The sequence below is a fragment of the Hibiscus syriacus genome, unplaced genomic scaffold (genome assembly GCF_006381635.1).
Source record: "Hibiscus syriacus cultivar Baekdansim isolate YM2019G1 unplaced genomic scaffold, ASM638163v2 tig00117000_pilon, whole genome shotgun sequence".
Taxonomy (NCBI): Eukaryota; Viridiplantae; Streptophyta; class Magnoliopsida; order Malvales; family Malvaceae; genus Hibiscus; species Hibiscus syriacus.
Window position 1 is genome coordinate 1,415,326 of NW_024063516.1, and position 25,114 is coordinate 1,440,439.

The window sequence follows — 25,114 nt, forward strand, 5'->3', positions numbered from 1 at the left end:
TACTAAAACCTCCTCAGCTACCTTCTCAAACTGCACCAATCATTAAGAACAAGCAAACTTAAACTAAGAGAATATATTTCTATAAATTTGCTAAGGCCATCTCCAGCCCTCATCTATACTCTACAACATCTTTATATCTACTCTAAAGTTTAAACAATAATTCATCTCCAACACTATCTCTACATTACTACCAACTCTACTTTATTCACAATATTTAACTATTATAATATTGATTTTGCAAATATAAAATAAAACATATACATTTCTAATAAATATCAAGATAAAAAGTATAAATAAAACATTCATAAATAACATTGATGATCTTGGAGGGAGTGGAGGGGGTTTGTCTAGTTATTAGTTAAATTGTTGTGTTTAGGTTGTTGGTTAAAATGTTTTTTATAAAAAATTAGTATGTTTATTTATCTAATTTCAATATATTTTTGTCTATCTTGAAATTTAATCTACTTGAATTTATTATATTATGTTTAATTTTTATTTTATTATGTAGAAATTACAATAAAAAACATAAAAGATAGAATAAAAGAAAATAATGTAACAAAGAAAAAGAAAATAACAAAAGAAATTAAAAAAAACAAAAACCAAAAATCAGAAAAATAAAAAAAAATATAATATGTAGCGTAACTACAGTGCAACGCCAGTTGTAACGTACAACTGTAGCTGTCGCCACAATCTAGCATTAAAGTGACGATGGGCTGTAGTTGAAATTCATCTTCAAAGTGGAGATTGTAACCACTCCAGCCATGCGCTGGAGTTGGTATAAGAAAATGTCGTCAGAATATTTTACTAAAGGCAGGTAATCAGAGGGAGTGGAGCGAAGGAGGGAAGGGAGGTCGGAATCGAAGGAGATAAGGTCCTCGGGATGGACTAGTAGAAATTTAAGATTATTAACGAGGCTTTCTTTGTATGGAAAAATGTTTTCCTTTTCAAAGTTCCTAATGAACTCCTTGAATTTGAGGATAACAGAGTGGCGACTCGTCGTGGAGGATGTCGATATTGCTTTCGCTTCCTCGGAGGCTTCCATGAATTGAGCCTGATTCTTGTAGTAAATCGTTCCTTCGTACCATCCCGACATTTTCTTCTTTGCTTTTCACCTTTGATTATCACCTCTCACTCTCGTTGAAAAATGAAGAAGCCGATATCGTTCTCTCAGAGCCAACTTTCCTCTGTTAATTACCACAAGGTTCTTATTGGCGGGAAGGTTATAATGAGTTTAATCAATAATTTTATTTATTTTTCCTATCTGTCATAGCATCCATATCTTTTAGCGATTAAAAAACTATTTTTCTAATCTACATCATAACGGCGTGAGAAGTTTAATGGAAAAATGACTAAAAATATTTAATCTATAAAATTGAGTGAGTAAATTGAAAATTTTGAAAGTATTATGAGTAAGATAAGAATCATATAAAAGTTCAGTTGTCAAATTTGTAATTTACTCTAATTAATAATAGTATAAATAAAGCGTTAGGATAAGTATCAACGGAAAGCAGACAACTTACTCTCTTTGAAAATGGCGAAGAAGATTGGGCGGAGATTTGAAGGCAAAGTTGCAATCGTCACTGCATCCACTCAGGGCATCGGCTTCGCCATCGCCGAGCGTCTTGGTCTGGAAGGAGCCTCCGTTGTCATCTCTTCTCGCAAACAGGTTTTTCCCTTTCTTGTTCTCCCAAGCTGGAACGTTTTAAATTATGGACTTCTCCCCCTCCTAAGAATACTCGACTTCGACTCATGTTTTTTTTCATTAATCATCTTTTGATTTATCAAGGTTAACTATTTACCAAGATCATTTTAGCCCATATATGGAACTTTAAAGTTGTAGGTTTCTATTGCAAGTTTCAGATTTTCATATCGAATATTGAATTCTGCTTATATGTTAAAATTTTGAATATAATTATTTTATCATTCCTTCTAAATGTAAGGATGGATCCTGGATGTTCATGCTTTGGTTGTGCTTGCAGAAAAATGTAGATGAAGCAGTTGAAAAGCTTAAAAACAAAGGACTTGAAGCGTTTGGAGTGGTTTGTCATGTCTCAAATGCACAACACAGGAAAGATCTTATTCAAAAGACTGTTGATGTTAGTGCATACTTATCTCATATTTGCTGTTCTTGTTTATTATAAAGTTATCATGTCCTTCTATATGATTTACTTCTGAAATTGGAAAATTCAAACTCAAATTTAAAAATGTCTCAAGTCCTTACCTTTTGGAAATGCAAAGCAAGTCAGGTTCAACTGTCAGTGTTTCATCTAGCAAGAACATCTTTGGAGCAGTGTGTGCTTGTAATTGTTTGATGTTATCATATTATGTGATTTTAAAATTGCTAGTTTTCTTTCAGAAATATGGGAAAATAGATGTGGTTGTATCAAATGCTGCTGCAAATCCATCAGTGGATCCCATATTACGAACCCAAGAATCTGTCCTTGACAAGCTATGGGAAATAAACGTCAAAGCAACTGTACTACTTCTGCAGGTAAATCGGTTGGGCGAAGGATAATGTCCAAAGAAGATACAATGTCTAAGGGTAGTTTATATGATGCATGAGTCATAATGATTATATTATTGAAGTTGCATCATCTGGCTATACCTCCGGTCTTAAATTTGGCAGTGAGCTTTCCATATCTTGCCATAGCAGATTACTTTGCTACATTTCCAGAATCTGTGTTTGTTAAACTTTGAAAATTGTATGAAGGAATAGGACTTACCCTTTTTTATTTATCTATTGCAGGAGGCAGCTCCTCACCTGCAAAAGGGTTCATCAATTGTTATTATTTCCTCAATTGCTGGCTATAATCCGCAGCCTACCATGCTTATGTATGGGGTAACTAAGACAGCCCTTCTTGGGTTGACCAAGGTTGGTATTGGAGTTGTATTCCGTTATAGCTAACGATTGCTTCTATTTTGTTCAAGAATTCTACAACCATGAGGTATTTTTCATCTTCTAAATATCACATAAACATGATTTAGGCACTTTCAACTGAGATGGCCCCGGATACTCGCGTAAATGCTGTTGCTCCAGGTTTTGTTCCAACAAACTTTGCAGCATTCATTACCAAAGATGAGGCTGTGGTAAGTAAATGATGTCTCTTTTAGTTTTGGTTACACTTTGCTGAAGTGATGAGTGAACCGTTCGGCGGAAAGTTCGTTTATTTATTAAACGAACATGAACAAGATTTTATGTTTTTCAATTAAATGAAGGAACACAAATAAATGGCTCATTCGTTCATTTGCGTTCATGAACGTTCGATAACCTGTTCTTTTATGTTCATTCATTTATGTTTGTTTGTTTATATTCAGCTGAATCTCCATACCCGTTTTGAAATATTAAGACTTGATAAATTTTAACCTTAAACCCATTAATATTTTAAAACCCAATTAATTTTAAATCCAAATAAAAAATACTCAAATCAATTAAAGAAAATATAAATCTTAAAATTGTTTGGAAAGAAAAAAACTCTTCTCAAATATAAACTCAACTAATTTTATGTTTATTCGTTTATGTTTGTTTACGTTCGTTATGTTCTTTTATGTTCGTTTTATCATTTTAACGAATGAACATGAATAAGCTAAATTTCTTAATGAACGAACACGAACAAGGAATTTCGTTTGTTTAGTTGTTCGTATTTATTCGTTTGTTCGTTAAAGTTAAATGAACGAACATGAGTATACTTTCGTTCGTGTTCATGTTCATTTACAGACCTAGATGCCCTATTGCCTCGTAAAGAACTGAAATTGAGTTGGGATATTGCAGAGGAAGGTTGCTGAGGAAAAGACCTTACTTCATAGGCTTGGTACCCCAGAAGACATGGCTGCTGCAGCTGCTTTCTTGGCATCTGATGATGCTTGTTATATTACAGGGGAAACTATTATAGTGGCAGGGGGTATCCCCTCTAGACTGTAAGGGTACTTTTTTTACTCTCTAATAAGCCCTTCCTTTACAGTTTCTAATGATCTCTCATATCCTTTGGTTTTTTATAGTTGTAACCGGAAATAGTACAGTTTTTTACTCGAACAAAATTGATGCAGATCAATAAATTTAATAGCCTTTCTCTTTCAATTGACTAGAATTAGCTTTCTAAATTCTGTATATTTAAGACAATTGGAACAACCTTGATGATCGTTAGTCTTCCTCCTAAGAGTTAATGCGTCTTAGCATGCACGTGATTAGAAAGAAAAGGAAAATGGTACACTCTGATAATTTCTACCTTACAGTATTTACATTGTGACATCGAGTTATATGAAGCGATACATATTTACAGAGGGACGACATCAACATTCTGGTTGTCATCACATGTTAAAATAAGACCTTCCACATATGTTGGGAGGAAGCATCTGCTCCACTGACACCCTGTTGAGATAGGCTCTGATAGTGAAACAATCATGAGCACATTATCATGGCGCCGTACGATCCCCATCACGACGACGGTGCTCCCTTCCTGTATGTAACTGTCACAACAAATGACATCTTGTCAGCATGGAACTGAAATTTACTCTCATTTTTAGTTTCAAACTATATGTAAGCTGAAGTTCATGATAATCCGACATGAGACTAGAAGAATAACAAAAGAACGGCATACCGTTCCTTTAGGGGCATTGTACAATCATCTCTGGAGAGATTGCGCTCAGCTAGCCAACATGAAAAGCTCGGAGATAAGTTTTTATTTTCCTTTGTTACATCAACAACAGTAGCTGGTTCGATGAATGGAGCAACCTTAGAACCATATCCTGCTTTAACCAGTCTCTTAAACCAGATTGGAAGTCTGATATGTAGAAATCAGCAACAAACTTCTGTTCACAATGAAAACTGTTGCCTAAGAAAAAACTTACTCGGAAGCAACATTTCTTAGTTGGCTAAACAGGACTGTTATATATACTGAAGATTTTTCCGAGCTAAAACAAACCTCAGAATGAGTACATCCCCAGGAGAAGCAACGATGTTTAGAATTTGCAGACTTTACTCCCCACCCTTTATACTCATACAACTCTGTTGAAACATATATGCATCTGGGCACCTTCTGGTATGATGACTCCAATGGAATGCTGCCACAGGTGACAACCTACGATAAGAGTTTGGGTTTTATTTATCATATAGTGTGGTCATTATATGAGAACTTAAAACTTAAAGGTCGATTAGGAAACTTAATAAACCAGTAACTTTCTGGTTTCATCCTTAACATCACATAAAAAAGAATAATAAAATGGTAGAAGTTAACGCGATCATTTCCCAGCTTAATGCAAAGCTGTACCATATTATGATCATGTGCACAACATGTAACTCCTAATTAAATCTTCAATCAAGTAAACAAATCACAGCATCTATATATATGTGCACGATAAATATGCCTACATCAATTGCCAGTACTTGGTTCAGCAATATCTACTTTGAAGGAGTAGTCACTCGGAATGATGATCACAGGTAGAAGAAAAGCAACTGATAGATCAAGCTTTTTTACCATAAAAAATTCAAATTGTTTCCAACAAAAAGAGTCTAGTAAACAGCTAATACATTCCGAGTTTGCTTTAGACCAATATGGAACAAGAACCTCCGTTTGCAGAAATAGACATGGACACATATATTTAGAATTCTAAATACCCAACTAGATGAATCCAGAGTCTAACCCTTAACTCACCTAACAAACGAAAAACCGAAAAACCGAAAAACCGAAAAACCAGATACTAATGACAAAAGAGTTACCATAAGAGACATTTATCAAAATGAAAATTGAAAAAAAAATAATGTCTAGAATATCTTTACAACATTCTTCACTCTCCACAAACAGACAGAAATATATATTAAAACAGTAAGTTGGAAATAAAAAGATTACCCCTGTAACTTTAACATATTGGCCGTCAACAACACCTCTAAGCTCATCATCTGGCTACCTTTCCTTTCTTTCCCCAAATACAATTCCGAACTAATACCAATCCCATGGGTACCACCAACTTCACGAACCCTAACAAGCCTTCCTTTCCCCAAATACAATTCCAAACTAATACCAATCCCATGGGTACCACCAACGCACCCACAGCCCCAAGAACCACCACCTTCTTCACAACCACCATTAGAAACGCACCAACCCACCACCACCAGCATCCAACCCACCGTCTTCGACACTCTATACCCAATTCCCACCTCTTATGCAAGACTAGTCACTCCTGGACCGTACCCAGCTTTCGCCGACATAGCATCAGCTTGCTCAGCCTGACCGAGCTGACCTGACCTCCTGGAACGGGAGTTGAGGGGACCCTAAGTGATGAGCCCAGTAGGCTGAAGCGGAATGGTCCCAGAGGATTTCCTGATCGTACCCCAGTTGGACCCGGATGGCATGGATCCGTCGTTGGGCTTAGAAGATGAGGAAACACGTAAAGGTTGCAGAAGCTGCGGCTGCTGCTTGGAGTTGGGATTTGAAGAAATAGCAGTGGACGAGCTGTAACACCTACACCACCAATACGACATATAATTGTCTGATGTACAAACTATAATTTAAAATAAATTACAACTCAACATACAAAATAAGGGTTACAAATATACATGTCTTCTAAGAAGAAATAGAGACATACTCTACTTTGAATATCTGAGTCTGGATCTGTGTGAGGAAACAAATTCCAAACACTGATGTCATGAACTTGGGCTTTTTCCCCACACTTTGGGCTATTTTAGCTATGTTGGGCCACATTTGATCTTGGAGGTTGATAGAATAGTGTAGATTATTCTAGAACACTCAAGACTTGTACATATGTAGAGTATTCTAGAAGCATTCTAGAGTCTTCCATGTTAGGTAGGAAATTATGGATAATTCTAGAGAATCTCTCTCTACCATAGGATCAAGTCAATCTCCACCGTCCATTGAGGAGGTGGGATGCTATAAATAGGTGTAGAATCCTCATTTGTAAATCATCCAAGAGTTGTAAGCTTTCAAGCATATCAACAATCTTTCTTTCAAAGTTCTTTTCTTTCTTTTTTTGTTTCCTTACCAATCCTTTCCCACACTAGCACGAGTTTGAGTGAGGCTGACTTAGTTATTGCGATGGGCGAAAAGGAGCTAAGGCCGCACGAGGCTTATTGAGAGATTAAGTCTGTGACAGTTGGTATCAGAGCCGATTAAGGCATCAATATCGTGCACGTATCTTGTATGAATGGTCGGGAACCCGAATGAGTCAACTGTTACTGAGGAACGTGGGAGAGAAGCTGCACCCACCAACCTGAAAAAGAAGAGGGACCAAAGTAAGGCCTGTGAAGGAAATTCCTTAGAACTAATGGTGGCGGAGTTCGGCGAAAGGCTGGAGAGGGTCCAGTACGACTTCAAGACGTTGGAAGACCATGTATTGGAGCAAGTTGATGCACTTAAGGGGAGTGTCGAAGAGACCAGAAACGAGGTGGAAGCTCGGTTCGTACGGCTAGAGGATATGATCCATGCCTTACGTGAAAACATCGAGGGGATGCGGGAGGACGTGACGCTCTGCAAGAGGGCTGCCGTTAGCAGGGGTGCTAACATCACCGTCTCCACCCCGAGGGTCGAGTGCCCCAAGCCGCAAGGGTTCAACGGGGCAAGGGACGCCAAGGAAGTCAAAAACTACCTATGGCGGATGGAATAATACTTCGAGGGAATCAGCCTTAACGACGAGGCCACCAAGGTAAAGACCGCTGCCTTATATCTTTCAGATACTGCTATGTTATGGTGGCGAAGGAAACATGCCGACATAGAGCGAGGGGCTTGTCGGTTAGATACGTGGGATGAGTTCAAGAAAGAACTCAAGAAGCACTTCTATCCCGAGAATATGGTATACGAGGCTCGTAAGAAATTGCGGGAGTTGAAGCAACGTGGTATTATGCGAGACTATGTAAAAGAATTCACAACTCTTATGCTTCAAATCCCCAATATGTCCGAAGACTATCTCTTGTTCTATTTCATTGACGAACTACAAGGATGGGCGAAGCAAGAGATGCACCGTCGGGACGTTAGAACGGTTGATGAGGCCATTGCCATCGTTGAGTCACTCGTTAACTTCCAACCCTACTCCCACACCAATGCAACGAAAAATAAGGATAAGTATCCAGCCAAAGGTGGGGGAGAACGGCGGGAGAACAACCAAGGCAATCGAGATCGAGATCACCGAAGGCCACAAGCTAAAGAGGGAGATCGAGATCGACGTCCGGGCCGAAGGGACTACGAAGAGAAGAAAAAGGCCTTCGTTCCTAAAGGAGGATGCTTCTTGTGTAAAGGGTCGAATCCGATGAGTAGTTGTCCCAAACTTGGTTCATTGTCCGCCATCATCGATCGTCAAGACACAGAGTCTCAAGCCGAGATGGGGTCGCTCCAAGTTCTAAACGCCTTGAAGGCCAAGTCGTTGACACCGACACCGAGTAATGGGCCCATGTATGTGGAAGCGGTGATCAACGAGAAGCTGACAAGAGCTATGGTGGATACGGGAGCTACTCACAATTTCGTGTCTAAAGACGAAGCCAACCGTTTGGGCCTAAAGTACACTGGGAGCACAAGATGGCTCAAGACGGTAAATATACAAGCGGTACCACTCCATGGCGTGGCACGAGGGGTCGAGCTACGCTTAGGCACGTGGAAGGGCCAAGTGAAATTTTCAGTCGTTCCTATGGATGACTTCAAGGTCGTTTTGGGGTTAGACTTTCTCCGACAGGTAACCGCTATCCCTATGCCTTCATTTAGTTCAGTTTGCATCTTGGAGAAAGGGTCTCTTTGCATGATCCCCACGGTCGAGGCACCGAAAGAGCAAGGTCGAGATGCCAAACAACTCTCGGCCATACAACTTGGTAGAGGCATCAAGAAAGGGACCATATACAGAAGGCTACTACCAAGTTCGAATTGCAGAAGGCGACGAGCCAAAGACCGCATGCATCACCCGATACGGATCGTATGAGTTGTTGGTCATGCCCTTTGGTCTAACCAATGCACCGATGACGTTTTGCACGCTTATTAACAAGTTCTTCCAACCGTACTTGGACCAGTTCATGGTGGTGTACTTGGACGATATCGTGGTATATAGTAACTCCATGGAGGATCATATAGACCACTTGAGGATTGTGTTCAAGATACTTCGAGAGAACGAGCTGTACGTCAAGAAGGAAAAGTGCACGTTTGCCACTGGGGAAGTACACTTCCTTGGACATGTAATCGGCCAAGCTATTAATGGACGGGAACAAAATCAAGGCCATAACCGAGTGGGAGTCGCTGACCAAGGTAAGTGAGATGAGGTTATTCCTTGGTCTAGTAAACTATTATCGTCAGTTTATACAGGGTTATTCAGCGCGAGCATCACCATTGACGGACCTACTCAAGAAGGGGAAGGCATATGAGTGGTCCGAACAATATCACAAGGCCTTTGAGGACCTGAAGGCAGCAGTTAGCCAAGAACCTGTCTTGGCCTTACCCGACTTTACCATGCCGTTCGAGGTGTATACCGATGTATCCGACTTTGCTATCGGGGGAGTACTAATGCAAGAGGGACATCCGATAGCATTTGAGAGCCGCAAGCTGAACGACACCGAGAGAAGGTACACGGGAAAGAGAAGGAGATGATGGCCATCATCCATTGCTTGCGGGTGTGGAGACATTACTTACTCGGCACACACTTCACCATCAAGACTGACAATGTGGCGACGAGTTATTTTCAGACTCAGAAGAAGATGTCACCAAAACAAGCTAGGTGGTAGGACTTCCTAGCCGAGTTCGACTACACGTTGGAATACAAGCCGGGCAAAGCCAACGTTGTAGTCGATGCCTTAAGTCGAAAGGCGGAGCTCGTCGCGATCTCTCTAGCCAAGGGAACCGTGTTGGAGCGCATCAAGGAGGGCCTTGAGCAAGATCCAATGACAAGAGAATTAGTAAAGCTGGCTAGCGATGGCAAAACCCAACGGTTCTGGGTAGAGGACGGTCTACTCTACACCAAGGGACGACGAATCTATGTCCCAAAGTGGGAGAACTTATGGCGAGATCTTATCAAAGAGTGCCACGACACCAAGTGGGCTGGTCATCCGGGTCAAAAGCGCACTATGGCATTGCTAGAGATTGCATACTTTTGGCCCTATATAAAGAATAGCGTGGAGCTTTACGTGAAGACCAGTCTTGTGTGCCAACAAGACAAAATAGAGAACCGAAAGCCGACAGGATTACTCGAACCTTTACCAGTTCCCCAAAGACCTTGGGATTCGATCACCTTGGATTTCATTAATGCATTACCCAAGTCCGAGGGATACGTTTCGATCATTGTCGTCGTGGACCGATTTTCCAAGTATGAGACTTTCATACCATGCCCCAAGGATTGCACTACGAAGGAGGCTGCGCGAGCGTTCTTCAAGAACGTCGTGAAGCATTGGGGCTTACCAAGGAGCATCATCAGCGATCGAGACCCTCGATTCATTGGACGCCTATGGACGAAATTGTTTAAGCTCCTTGGCGCCGAGTTAAATTTCTCCACCAGCTTTCACCCTCAAATTGATGGGCAGACCGAACGGGTGAACGCTTTGTTGGAGTGTTACTTACGGCACTTTATGAGTGCCAACCAGCGAGATTGGCCAAAGTTGCTAGACGTCACCCAATTCTCTTATAACCTGCAGCGGAGTGAAGCCACAGGGCGGAGTCCGTTCGAGCTTGCAACCGGACAACAACCGCTCACGGCGCACACATTGACAATGCCACTTGACGAGGGCAAAAATCCCGGAGCCACAAAGATGGCTAAGTCATGGGAGAAGAACGCTGACATCGCCCGCACATGTTTGGAGAAAGCTAGGAAAAAGATGAAGTGGGCAGACGAAAAGAGGCGACATCGAGAGTTCACCATTGGTGACTTAGTCCTTGTGAAGCTTTTTCCACAATAATTCAAAGCTCTCCGAAACGTTCACAAAGGACTAATACGGAGATACGAGGGACAGTTCTACGTACTTGCCAAGGTGGGTAAAGTGTCTTATCGCTTGGACTTGCCAAGTACACTTAAGATTCATCCGGTCTTCCATGTAAGTATGCTCAAGCCATATCACACCGATAAGAAAGACCCAAGCCGAGGGTATTCACATCGAGCACCTCCCGTAGTTGTAATACCCCCAACCCGTACCCGACTCGAATACGAGTATGAGGTGTCACATTGACTTTTCAAACTTTGACTCTTGACAAAATTCAAAGAAAATTTAAAACTTTCATTAAAATAAAAACTGTTTATTTACATAAATTGGCCAAATTAACCAAAATCGGTCAGAGCATATTCAACTCAATCAATTAGGACATGCCAACTATGTTCACATTATCCAAACACATTTAAATCATCTATTTTCTGATCTGAAACTTTGTAAGGAAAATGCTGACCTGTCTTGCTCCTCTAAACTTATCTTCTTGCTTTCCAGAACCTACATATGAAACACTCACACGCTAAGTCTATGACTTAGTGAGGCATTAAACACATTAAAGTAACTCTAACTACTTAATCATGCATGAACATATCATATCATGCTATCACACAAAACAATATAGCATTTCATGTAATCAAATGTACACATATACACATCATCATATCAATCATATAATACAATTAATATCACAAAAGCATATACTTTACATGTAATATATATGTTTATTATTATCTCTTTGTTAGCCCATGTACATCTGTGAGAAATGTTGTGAGTCTATTGAGGTTGTACACTATGCTGTCACCACAACTCGTATGGGATCCCACTAGGGGCTATGAGATTTGTCCCGAAGGACCTATGTACTGTATTTGTCCCGAATGACCACTCCTTAAGAACCATATACATATTTCAATGGATCACATATGTATCTCATAAGACCCTGTAAATATTCCAAAGAATACATATATGTCCCGAATGACCACGTAGAACCCTCGACTCTTGGCATGCCAACTATACCTCTAGCTCTCTTTACACATAACATGGGCATTATCAATCTATCATGTCACATATTCACATGTACACTTTCATATCACATGTCATATAATCTCATAGTTTCTTTCACATTACACGTAGTCACATAGCTTCTTTTCATATTCTCATAGGATTACATAGCTTATATCTTATACTTTGTTTTCTCATGTTCACATATATCCTGTCATATGGCTCATATATATACATCACATAGCACATACTTCTCATATCGTTACATTCAAAAGCATGTCAACACATATAATCATGCATACATACAATTCATGTCATGCATATACGTATAATCATATATTCATGCATTCTAACATAGGAAATAGACTTGTCACAAGTCTTGTTTCCATTTATCACCATAAACAAATTAATATGCACTCACCTTGGCCTCACTAAGTTCCAATCCATTTTTATAATTTCCTCTCTTGCGAATGAATCATAACTTGATAAGCGTTCCGGGACTTGTTCGTGCTCGATATCTATATAATCATACATTGATACATATTAGTATCCAATTGATATACACTAATCTATCATTTCTTAGACCAAAAGAAATGTCTATTTTAATTTCCCCTTGAAGTGCATCGATGCATTCTACAATGCATCGATGCATTCTACAATGCATCGATGCATTCTTTAACATGTGCATCGATGCACTTCCTGTGCATCGATACACACTGAACAATTTCTGGAAATTTACCCTTGATGCATCGGTGCACATTGAATGTGCATCGATGCACATAGCCCAGAATTCCAATTTATGCCCGAAAATCCACTCTTTTTAGCTTAATTACTTCATATATCATCCCCTTTCTTATTCTTAACTTACATACTCATATTCAAACTCATTTCTATTCATTAATCACCTCTTTAACATCAAAATCTTATTCTCTGTATGTAATTCAAGAATTACACCCAAATTTTAACATGTTACAAATCCAATTCTAACACTTCATACATGTTAATTAGATTGATGACAAGTCAAATTTATCTTCAAATTCAACTTATCAACTCTATTTCAAGATTTCATTCAAAAACTCTTTCTCTTTAATCTTTTGTAACTTCTTCATCTTTTGACTTTAAGATAACTTAAGTTTTCCTTAAGCTTAGTTATCACCTAATGATCAAAACCCAACCATAAAATCTACAAATAAGCAACTAAATAGAAACTCACCTTTGCTCAGCACGTTGGAGAAGAAAAAAGCAAGAAGAAGAAGAGTTTTCCAGATACTCTTGCCCCCCACGTTTTTATCTCTTCTTAAAGAGATAAAAAATATCTTTTATGGAAAATTACCACTTTACCCTTAATTCCTTTAATAATTACTAACAACTTTCTGGAAATATTCCCAAATAAATCATTAAACTATTTTATTCTTCTACTTTAGTCACCAAATTCTGAAACTTTACAATCTGATCACTAACCCGATATTGAAGATGTTACAAATCTCCCCTCCTTTAAAGAAAATTCATCCTAAAATTTTCACTGAACAAATCAATAAGAACATATCTTCTATTGTTCTCATGTTACCTCCTTTCTTAATATTTCCTTCCTTTATTTCTTCAACTACCTTTTCCTTTATACATTCATTTACTGTCACTTATCATATACACTTCCATCTAACCTTTATCGTATCTGGTCCTTTAACTCATCCCTTTCATTTCTTTATTTCATTATTCCTTTATTTATTCCTTATACCCAAATCATATATTTCCTTTCATGTTCACATACTCTTGTCTTATCACCTACACTCATCTCTATGTATCAATCTTCATTGCATCCTCATAAGTTTGATAACTCATTTACTTATATAGAACTTCATTCTTTATCATTTCCTATACTTGTATTTTTCTTCCTTAAGGTTCCATGCAAACACTTATCTCCTTTTCTATATCATAACTATCTGATCAGAATACACAACTATATTCAGATTCACATCCTAATCAATGAACTCAACTTTATCTTTTCCTTCAATCTTATAACTCTATCACATTTACTCTGTCAACTAGTCAATAACATTTGTTCAATCTAGGGCACAAGCCCTAGTCAACCAATCATATACATCCTGAAATTTTCGTTGCTCAAACTCAACATTCTGATTTTCTTTGTCTTATAATCTAATCATCGATATACTCATTCTTAAACTCTTTTTATCAATCCTCAGCTTTACTCAAATATACAAATCCTTACTTCATTTTCCTTTACTATACCACATTACTATGATCCAAATATACAAATGTATCCAGATCTATTTCATATTTGGTTATCATATCCTGACAATATCTTATAATCTTATAATTCCAGTACATTTTTATCACATACTCTGGTTAGCCAACGCTAACTCCTTCCATCTTAACTGCAAACTCTTATCATAAACACACTCTTGTTTATGCTCAATACTATCACTTCGTTTCAAACTCATAAGCTCTGACTTTACACATCTTATATGCTTGTCACTGATGCACTTATTCTTGAGCTCTTCTATAAGTACTCACCAAGTCATTTGATCTTTTTAACGTTCTAATGGTGACACTTGTTCACCATATTCTATCTTATTCACATACTAACAAACTAATCTATATCGCTTTTCCAATTCAAAACAATAAAGATCTTCTATCACTATTCTAATATAATTTCAACTTTCTGGAATCAACCTTTAATCTTATAAGACACTTTCTGAGGTTTCCGCTCTTCATCCTGCCTGGCGAGGGCAGGTGAATTGCTATCACCACCAGATTCGTCAGCTATCGATTTACTTTACTTTGACAATTTCTATAATCAATTCCTATATCATACAAATTTTATTCTATCAGCAAGATAGCATACTCCTTACACTATCAGATCAGAAATTTTCACTTTTAGTTGGCATGTACATATTTTTAAACCTCATTTGACTTTGGTTTAAGCCTAAAATCAGCTAAACCTTAGCTCTGATACCATTAAATGTAACACCCCCAACCCGTACCCAACTCGAATACGAGTCTGAGGTGTCACATTGACTTTTCAAACTTTGACTCTAGATAATATTCAAAGAAAATTTAAAACTTTCATTGAAATAAAAACTGTTTATTTACATAAATTGACCAAATTAACCAAAATCGATCAGAGCATATTCAACTCAATCAATTAATACATGCCAACTATGTTCAGATTAACCAAACACATTTAAATCATCTATTTTCTGATCTGAAACTTTATAAGGAAAATGCTGACTTGTCTTGCTCCTCTAAACTTCTCTTCTTGCTTTCCAGAACCTACGTGTGAAACACTCACACGCTAAGTCTATGACATAGTGAGGCATTAAACACATTAAAGTAACTCTAACTACTTAATCATGCATGAACATATCATATCATGCTATCACACAAAACAATATAACATTTCATGTAATCAAATATACACATATACACATCATCATATCAATCATATAATACAATTAATATCACAAAAGCATATACTTTACATGTAATATATATGTTTATTATTATCTCTTTGTTATCCCATGTACATCTATGAGAACTGTACATATCTGAGTCTATTGAGGTTGTGCAAATGTTGTCGCCACAGCTCGTATGGGGTCCCACTAGGGGCTATGAGATTTGTCCCGAATGACCTATGTACTATATTTGTCTTGAAGGACCACTCCTTAAGAACCATATACATATTTCAATAGAACACATATGTGTCTCATAAGACCCTGTAAATGTTCCAAAGAATACATATATGTCCCAAAGGACCAGGTAGAACCCTCGAGTCTTGGCATGCCAACTATACATCTAGCTCTATTTACACATAACATGGGCATTAGCAATCTATCATGTCACATATTCACATGTACACTTTCATATCACATGTCATATAATCTCATAGCTTCTTTCACATATACATGTAGTCACATAGCTTCTTTTCATATTCTCATAGGATTACATAGCTTATAACTTATACTTTGTTTTCTCATGTTCACATATTCATCATATATACATATACATATAGTATATCAACATATATAATCATGCATACATACAATTCATGTCATGCATATACGTATAATCATATATTCATGCATTCTAACATAGGAAATAGACTTGTCACAAGTCTTGTTTCCATTTAGCACCATAAACGAATTAATATGCACTCACCTTGGCCTCACTAAGTTCCAATTCATTTTTATAATTTCCTCTATTGCGAACGAATCATAACTTGATAAGCGTTCCGGGACTTGTCCGTGCTCGATATCTATATAATTATACATTGATACATACTAGTATCCAATTAATATACACTAATCTATTATTTCTTAGACCAAAAGAAATGTCTATTTCAATTTCCCCTTGAAGTTCATCGATGCATTCTATAGTGCATCGATGCATTCTACAGTGCATCGATGCATTCTTTAACATGTGCATCGATGCACTACCTATGAATCGATACACAAATTACCTTCGGTGTTTTCATTTTTAAGGGGTGCATCGATGCACTTCTTGTGCATCGATATACACTGAACAATTTCTGGAAATTTATCCTTGATGCATCGGTGCACATTAAATGTGCATCGATGCACATAGCCCAGAATTTCAATTTATTCCCGAAAATCCACTCTTTTCAGCTTAATTACTTCATATATCATACCCTTTCTTATTCTTAACTTACATACTCATATTCAAACTCATTTCTATTCATTAATCACCTCTTTAACATCAAAATCCTATTCTCCGTATGTAATTCAAGAATTACACCCAAATTTTAACGTGTTACAAATCCAATTCTAACACTTCATACAGGTTAATTAGATTGATTACAAGTCAAATTTATCTTCAAATTCAACTTATCAACTCTATTTCAAGATTTCATTCAAAAACTCTTTCTCTTTAATCTTTTGTAACTTCTTCATCTTTTGACTTTAAGATAACTTAAGTTTTCCTTAAGCTTAGTTATCACCTAATGATCAAAACCCAACCATAAAATCTACAAATAATCAACTAAATAGAAACTCACTTTGCTCAGCACGTTGGAGAAGAAGAAAGCAAGAAGAATAAGAGTTTTCTAGATACTCTTCCCCCCCACGTGTTTATCTCTTCTTAAAGAGATAAAAAAATATCTTTTATGACAAATGACCACTTTGATCTTAATTCCTTTAATAATTACTAACAACTTTATGGAAATATTCCCAAATAAATCATTGAACTATTTCATTCTTCTACTTTAGTCACCAAATTCTGAAACTTTACAATCTGATCACTAACCCGGTATTGAGGATGTTACAGTAGTAACCAAGTCTTACGATAAAGAGGTTGAAACGGTGCTCACAAGCAGGACGGTCCGTAAGAGAGGAGTTTCGTCGCGTACCGAGTATTTAATCAAGTGAAAAGGACTACCATAGTCCAAGGCAACATGGGAACTAGCTGAAGACTTCTGGCAGTTCGAAGAACATCTCAAAGCGTACGAGGCGACGAGGACGACGCCGAAATAGGTGGGGGAGGATGTCACGAACTTGGGCTTTTCCCCACATTTTGGGCTATTTTGGCTATGTTGGGCCACATTTGGTCTTGGAGGATGATAAAATAGTGTAGATTATTCTAGAACATTCAAGACTTATACATATGTAGAGTATTCTAGAAGTATTCTAGAGTCTTTCATGTTAGGTAGGAAATTATGGAGAATTCTAGAGAATCTCTCCATACTGTAGGATCAAGTCAATCTCCACCGTACATTGAGGAGGTGAGATGCTATAAATAGGTGTAGAATCCTCATTTGTAAATCATCCAAGAGTTGTAAGCTTTCAAGCATATCAACAATCTTTCTTTCAAAGTTCTTTCCTTTCTTCTTTGTTTCCTTGCCAATCATTTCCCGCACTAGCACGAGTTTGAGTGAGGCTGACTTAGCTATCGTGAGGGGCGAAAAGGAGCTAAGGTCGCACGAGGCTTATTGAGAGATTAAGTCCGTGACACTGAGCTAACTAACCCAATAACACTAACAACTAAGTCATACTAACAAGGGTTCAATAATAACATCTTCATTAACTAATGAAATAATATAGTGAGTATATTCACATACTCGCTCTCTACACTATGGCAGATATCATGGTGCGATTAAGGGATTTTTTCATATCGGATTTTACGCACCCCTCTAGTCTATCGAGGATGTGACCCCCAAAATCTCTACTTCAGACACCACAACCTTGACTAACCCACCACTTGCGAGTGTCAGACCTTGCGCCCTAGCTAGTCAGTTTAAAGTGTCTTGTATTATACTTAAGGATATCCAGTCTGCTTCTATACCTTCGACACGATAACTTTTCTAAGGGAACTCTAGTGTCCGGATCATTTCCCGAGCATTCAAGCAAGACTAGTTTTATGTTACCCTAATTAATCTTGTTTCTATGTGAAATTAAGCATTTATATTGTTCCACTTGTAGTTTTATTAAAGGGTAATTAGAGCTTATTGGGAACCTTGTTAGCCTTTACAATTCTTCAAATTTTCTAACCCAAACTTACCATACAGTATCGATAATGCCTATCGGGTATTGATATCCTACCCAAGGTATCGATACCTCCAAACCACACTTTCTTATTTTAGAAGTATAAGTATCAATACTCATATAGGGAGTATCGATACTTGGACCTTGGGTATCGATACTCACTTGAGTACCGTTACCAAAATAGTATTATGGAATTTAGGTCTCGATACCAAGTATTATGGTCTTAATACCGATCCCTCGATATCGATATTCCTTAAAGGAGTGTCGATATTGCACTCACAAAATTCATAATTTTAAGTCTGAACATGAACAGATTGATATTGATCCCTCCAATACCGATACCCTCCCTCAAAAATAATTTATTTGGGCACTTAAACTCACTCACATTGTTGCATAGAGGTTCTCAAATGTTCTTAGTGTCTTATGTAAACATGTAGGATCATAAATAAAGCTTTAGACATGCTTATACTTTCAAAACATGAAATCTACCATTGCTATGCTCTCCAAGATTTAATCTAAACTTTTATGCTATCATGACTTACAAATGATCCACTAAAGAGTATGAAAGAGTTGTAAGTGTGTTACCTTAAAGTTCTTGGCTAATGGAAAACCCCTCAACTCACTAAGAGCTGTTTTCCCTCTTTCCTTGGCTTTTGAACTTTCTCCAACTTCTTTCACTATTCAAGGTTAAGAAATAGGAATTTCTAAGTTAACTAAATGATGGAAATATAGATTAAAGCACTTTTTGCATCTTAATCTAACAACAATAACCTAAAATCCTTGGGTACTCATAATCATTATATGGAGAGAGACTTGATGGGAATGGTGCAGTAAGAGACGCGGAGTGAAATGAGATAGTGTTGGAGGAGAACCATAATTGTTTTGTGTTTAGAACGGCGGTGTTGTGTACGTTGCTTTAGGAAATGAATTTGATACCATGCCTTAGGGGTCCCCGCCCATTTGTTTTCCAATTTTTTCTTCCGAATTTACTGTCCATTTCTTGAACGAAATCGGATGGCTACTACCGCTAGCTATAGCTCAGGTTGTCACGTTTGGTCTAGCTATAGCTACCATCGTTGTATTCGTTTATACGATAATTTGCAAAAAAGCATCACTTATGTATGCCGAAACTTGATTATAAAGTTCCTATTGTCGAAACACATCTAACTTCGCCAACAAATTAGATTAAATGTCGATGGATACCACTTTTGGACAATAATCTTGGGACAATCAAGCTTCGATTTCGTTTATGGTTTATGGTATTAAGTGGGCCTTCATTTGGGTTGCTGTTGTCCACAAAGCCACAAATGTTATTTTACTTGTGTATGCCATGTCCAGCATAGATTAACTAAAAATTCAAAGGTTCAGAGTCATGAAAAAGACTCGAAGATTGCATTTCTTAGACCAAGTCTTTTCCTAATAATGAATTAAAATGGAGATTACATGTAGAATTATTGGTCAAATTATTAGACTAAACGCAAATTTTGATTCTTATTTTGGAAGAATGACTCACTCAACTCAAACGTTTGGACTGCTGAATTCCTATATTTTAATAAAATTTAAATAAAAGGCAACATCAAATTCTCAGGTTACAAACACACTACTTTGTTGCCAACAAATTTCTTCCATTTTTAAACAACCAAACCCACAGAAACTTACCTCAAGGAACGGTAGCTGCCCCTGCCTGCGTCGCCCATTAAAACGCCGCAGCCAACAACATTTGCCACTCCTCCTGCCCTGCTTTTTTCTATTTTTCCAAACCCCCACTTTGTTTTTGTAGACTAAGCTGTGGTGTGTTGGCCAGGTCTTCCCCCAGCTCAAATGTTACGTTTGTTGACTCATTCCCCACTAAAAGTCGAGATTTCTTTTAGATTTTTTTTACTATTTCAATGCTCACTTAGCCCAAGTGATCATTTGACATCTCCAAGTTACCGGAACAAAAAAAAACTTTCCGGTTAAGTTATCTATTATCTTAAAAAAATATGTAAGGTGAACTTTACAAGTGGTGAATTAGAAAATTAATGATTTGCTAGGGTACTCAGAATCCAATCCAGCATTAAAAACGCCTTTCTGTTTGTCCAAAGGAGCATAGTTATAATGAAAAGAATGGGTAGCTGTTGACGGCATTACGTATTTGAAGAGATAGCAAATAAAACATAGACGACAACTGGAGGGGATTATGGTTTAGGTTTAGCTTATATATAATGTGTTATGGGGGTGGCCGCCCCGAGAATTTAGACACTTGTCCCCTTTCTTCTCTCTTTAATGCCCCTTATACAAAGCTGGCGAATGCGCTTTCCTAGGATACCCCATCTTCTTACTTTAATTTTCTTCTATACCAATTGATATAGGTGCTTTTGAGAGAGTCATTACTAGGCTTAGTTAGAGAACTGTTGTGAATAAAATAACGTTTGAGCAAAATATTTAAGAAATTATAGTAAGTTTTATAGTGGTCACTAAAATCGATTTGAATACAACTTTGATCAAAAATATGTTTATAGTGTTTACATTGGAAGTTTTTTTATTTGAATTTAAAACTTTCAATTATATTGTTTAACTTATTAATAATTATCAAAGATTTTTGATGTAATAATAAAAAATACTCAACGGAGATTGCATGAGATTAATCAAAAGAGTGACCCCGAGACAGGTAAACATGTCCACAGTTGTCGATGACTTCCCCGTCGTGCATGATTGTCCATTAACTGAAATAATTATTATCGTGTGATAAGTAAAAAAGTAAAATGTAATTGGTTGAAGAAGATTCAGAACACTAAAAAGAGATCTAAATAGTTCCGAAGACCGGTAAAAAAAATTAACCAACAAATTATCTGTCTCACGACATTTGATATTGCGAGTCTTTTCAACACTAAATCAACCTACATAAAATTAGTTGTGATGTGACCATAGCGTATGTTTTCATCATATGGCATAGTCCACCATTTCTTATGAATGTTGTTAGCTCACATTGAAATATTGTTATTGTAAATTCTTAATTTTTTAGTCTTTCTTTGAATATATAATGTTTAAAAAAGGATGTGCAAAATTTGGTAGAGATAATGAAGAAGAGGGGGATATGACATGTATACAACAACAATAACAACAACAAAACCCTATTCCCATATGTAATGGGGTAAGAGGGAGGTAGGGTAGTAGGCTGCCCCCAACGCCAGGTTGGGAGCAGCTTCCGTGGAAGACCTCCGGCAGTCAGAAAATTAAAAATAAAGATAAAATGCAATGCATGTATAAATAAATAAATGAATACATAGTTGGACACTCTTCATATGCATTCTTCGTATGCGAGTCTGTAATGAGAAGTAATCCCTGAAAATAAATCTCTGCGTAAAAATATCTGCATATAGTCAGAAACGTAAGACCCGACTAAATTTAAAAAGAGGAAACATGAAGAGCAGGATATACAGAAGTCAACGATAGCAAGCTACGAGAAAAGAATTAAGTCAAAAGGGTTAAAACCTAAATTAAGGCAACACTACTCCGCTACCCTAGTTCTAAGCCTTCATAAATTCCAATGACAAAAAACGTATAAAAAGTAGAGATAATGTAAATTACTACAAAGACATTAAATGAAGCCAGAGATGATACACCCTATGGATGTGGCCCGTACTACTCGGCTACCCTGGTCTTAAGTCTCCATACTTTCCTATCAGAGGTCATGTCCTCGGTAAGGGCTAAATCCTTCAAATCAAATTTAAAGCATTCTTCCCACTTTCGCCTTGGTCGTCCTCTCCTTTTGGCACCGTCGACTGTAATTGACTCTACCCTCCTGACCGTATCCGACGGTTGTCGCCTAAGGACATGCCCAAACCACCATAGTCTTCCCTCCCTCAATTTTTCGGATACAGACACCACCCCAAATACTTCCTAATAGCAGAGTTTGGTGTCATGTCCCACAGAGTCCTACCACATACCCATCGAAGCATTCTCATTTCTGCGGCCTCCATATTCCTTACGTGATCCTTTTTGATTGCCCAACATTCTGATCTATACAGCAGCACTGGTCTTATTGACATTCTATAAAAGTTTCCCTTAAGTTTTAGAGGCATCTTCTTGTCACATAAAACTCCAGTTGTAGCCCTCCACTTTAGCCATCCCGCCTTTATACGGTGTGTAACGTCATCATCCACACCCCCATCTTTATGTATCATAGACCCTAGGTACTTGAAATAATCCTTTGAGGGGAGAACGTGTCCTTCTATGCGTACTTCTACATCTTCATCATTTTGGTTCCCACTGAAGTTTGAAGATAAATACTATGTCTTTTCAATATTGATCATTAGATCTTTTTCTTCCAGAGCAGTCTTCCAGGTAGCCAGTCTACTATTCAGCTCAGTTTTTGTTTCAGCAACTAGGACAATGTCGTCAACGAAAAGCATACACCAGAACACCGTCAGGTGTCGCATAATAGATGTTATCCATAAGCAATGCGAAGATGTAAGGGCTAAGAGCCGACCCCTGGTGGAGTTCGATTTCCACCGGGAATGCCTCGGTGTCGCCAACTGTAGTCCTGACGTATGTAGTAGATCTACAGTACATATCACGAATTGCCCGGATATAAGCAGTTAGGATCCGTCTCATTTTCAAGGTCTTCCATATAGTATCGAGGAAAATGCTATCATATTCCTTTTCAAGGTCAATGAACGCCATGTGAAGATCTCTATTTTTTCCCCTATATTTCTCCATAAGTCGTCGAAGTAGATGAATCGCCTCCGTAGTAGACCTGCCTGGCATAAAGCCAAATTGGTTTTCTGAAACCCTAGTAACTTGTCTCAACCTAGCCTCTATCACCATTTCCCAAAGCTTCATAGAATGGCTAAGTAGTTTAATACCTCTGTAGTTGCCACAACGTTGGGGATCTCCTTTATTCTTATAGATTGGTATAACCGTAAACTCTCTCCACTCCTCTGGCATCTTGGCAGTCTTTAAAATAATATTAAAAATGTTGGTCAACCACTTAACTCCCTCTTCTCCTAGGGCCAACCAAACAATGATTGGAATTTGATCTGGACCAACAGCTTTGTCCCTCCCCATCTTTCTAAGATCCATTTTGACTTCCTCAAACCCAATCCTACTTGTAGGGCAGTCATTGGTTGTAGTATGATGGTCGGCTGACCTATTAACGATACTATTTCTACAGGGAGAGGCACCGTCATTAAATAAGCCAAAGAAATAACTACCCCAAACACTCTTAATATCATGATCTTTCACTAAAAGAACTCCATTATTTTCCTTAATAAATCTAATGATACCTATATCATTTTTGTTATTCTCCCTGGATTTTGCTAGCCTGAAGATGTCGTTTTGTCCTTCCTTGGTGTCTAATCTCTAGTACATTTCCTCGTATACCTTATCATTTGCTTTAGCTACCATTTTCTTTGCTTCCCGTTTTGCCTCCTTGTATCTTTGATGAGCTCTCAATATTTCTTCGTCATCATTGCATTGTAGATACTCCTTGAAGCAAGTTTGCTTTGTCTTTACCTTAGTTTGGACTTCTTCGTTCCACCACCACGATTCTTTATGCTCCTTGACCTTCCCTGTCGACAACCCAAGGGTGTTTTTGCCTACCTCTCTGATGGAATTTGCCATGTTTTTCCATAACATATCTGCATTATTTGAGTTTGGAGATCCAAAACCTGTACTAGACAAAACCTTACTCCTAAAGTCATCAGCTGTCACTCCATGTAAGTTCTTCCAAAGGATCCTAGGTTTACCAAATTTAGCCCTCCTATGAGTGCTCCGCCCGTGGCATACACGGAACACCAAAACCAACAATCTGTGTTGTGATGCACATGCCTCTTCAAGGAACACCTTACAGTCAATGCAAGCCCATCGATCCAGATTTTGAACCAGGATGTAGTCGATTTGGGTACAATATCCCCCGCTATGGAACGTAATCAAGTTCACATCTATCTTGTTAAAGAAGGAGTTAATGACCACCATATCGTGTGCAGTAGCAAAATCAAGCAATGTACGTCCCTCCTCGTTCCTACTACCAAAACAAAAACCCCCATGAACACCGTCATACCCGTCGGTTGCACTACCTATATGACCATTGAAGTCCCCCCTATGAAAACTCTTTGTTCCTCCAGAATGCTCATAATTACAACATCTAATTGATCCCATAAGCAACGTTTCCCCCTCACCTAGGCCAACGTATGGGGCATACACTGAAAGGACATTTACGACTTCCGCTTCTATAATAACCTTAATCATCATGATCATATCTCTGTATCTACAAACTTCAACTACATTTTCCTTGAGCTTAGAGGATACCAAGATACCTACCCCATTTCTAGCGTTATCTACACCTGAATACATGCAAAATCTATTTTCCTATTACTAAGTAGCAGCCTAGCATTTAATGTTCCTACATTCAACGAACAAACTCTAAGTCTAGTTTCCTTGACACCAATCTATCGAGCCCTCTCCCTATACGCCCTATGGGATATAAAAGAATGACATGACCTCAAGTAATCATCTATAGCCGAAGCTATGAGGAACTATGAAAAAGGAATCCAAAGAAGACAGAAAATGCACCAAATAAAACGCTAGAAATATAAGATACTAGGAGTCTAGGATAATGAAAAAAAATAGATCCAGTAAATCCTACTCAAAAGAAAAGTACAAAAATATAGATCCAGTAGATCCTACTCAAAGCAAAACTGCTTTTCAAGTAAATAACAAATTC

The 25,114-nt window shown here is 37.8% G+C and overlaps 1 protein-coding gene and 1 pseudogene across 2 annotated transcripts; one reads left to right on the plus strand and one right to left on the minus strand.

Moving 5' to 3' along the window:
• The first annotated feature begins 1,491 nt into the window (after nucleotides 1-1,491).
• Nucleotides 1,492-4,075, plus strand: LOC120194574 (short-chain dehydrogenase/reductase SDRA-like). 2 transcript variants are annotated; one of them, XM_039196842.1, is made up of 6 exons: nucleotides 1,492-1,666; nucleotides 1,980-2,096; nucleotides 2,357-2,491; nucleotides 2,747-2,872; nucleotides 2,986-3,087; nucleotides 3,760-4,075. In XM_039196842.1, exons 1-6 carry the CDS (start codon nucleotides 1,532-1,534, stop codon nucleotides 3,781-3,783), a joined length of 639 nt encoding a protein of 212 aa, XP_039052773.1. In that variant the 5' UTR covers nucleotides 1,492-1,531; the 3' UTR covers nucleotides 3,784-4,075. The 2 variants fall into 2 exon arrangements, with proteins under 2 accessions (XP_039052773.1, XP_039052772.1); XM_039196841.1 differs by having other exon boundaries at nucleotides 3,770-3,966.
• A 115-nt stretch (nucleotides 4,076-4,190) lies between these two features.
• LOC120194744 lies at nucleotides 4,191-6,475 on the minus strand (annotated as a pseudogene).
• Nucleotides 6,476-25,114: the final 18,639 nt, after the last annotated feature.

Excerpts from the sequence above, each read along its gene's own strand:
- LOC120194574 (XM_039196841.1), top strand. The coding sequence starts at position 1,532 with ATGGCGAAGAAGATTGGGCGGAGATTTGAAGGCAAAGTTGCAATCGTC. Across the intron at positions 1,667-1,979 it reads TCATCTCTTCTCGCAAACAG|AAAAATGTAGATGAAGCAGT; the intron begins GTTTTTCCCTTT and ends TTGTGCTTGCAG. Across the intron at positions 2,873-2,985 it reads CCCTTCTTGGGTTGACCAAG|GCACTTTCAACTGAGATGGC; the intron begins GTTGGTATTGGA and ends AACATGATTTAG.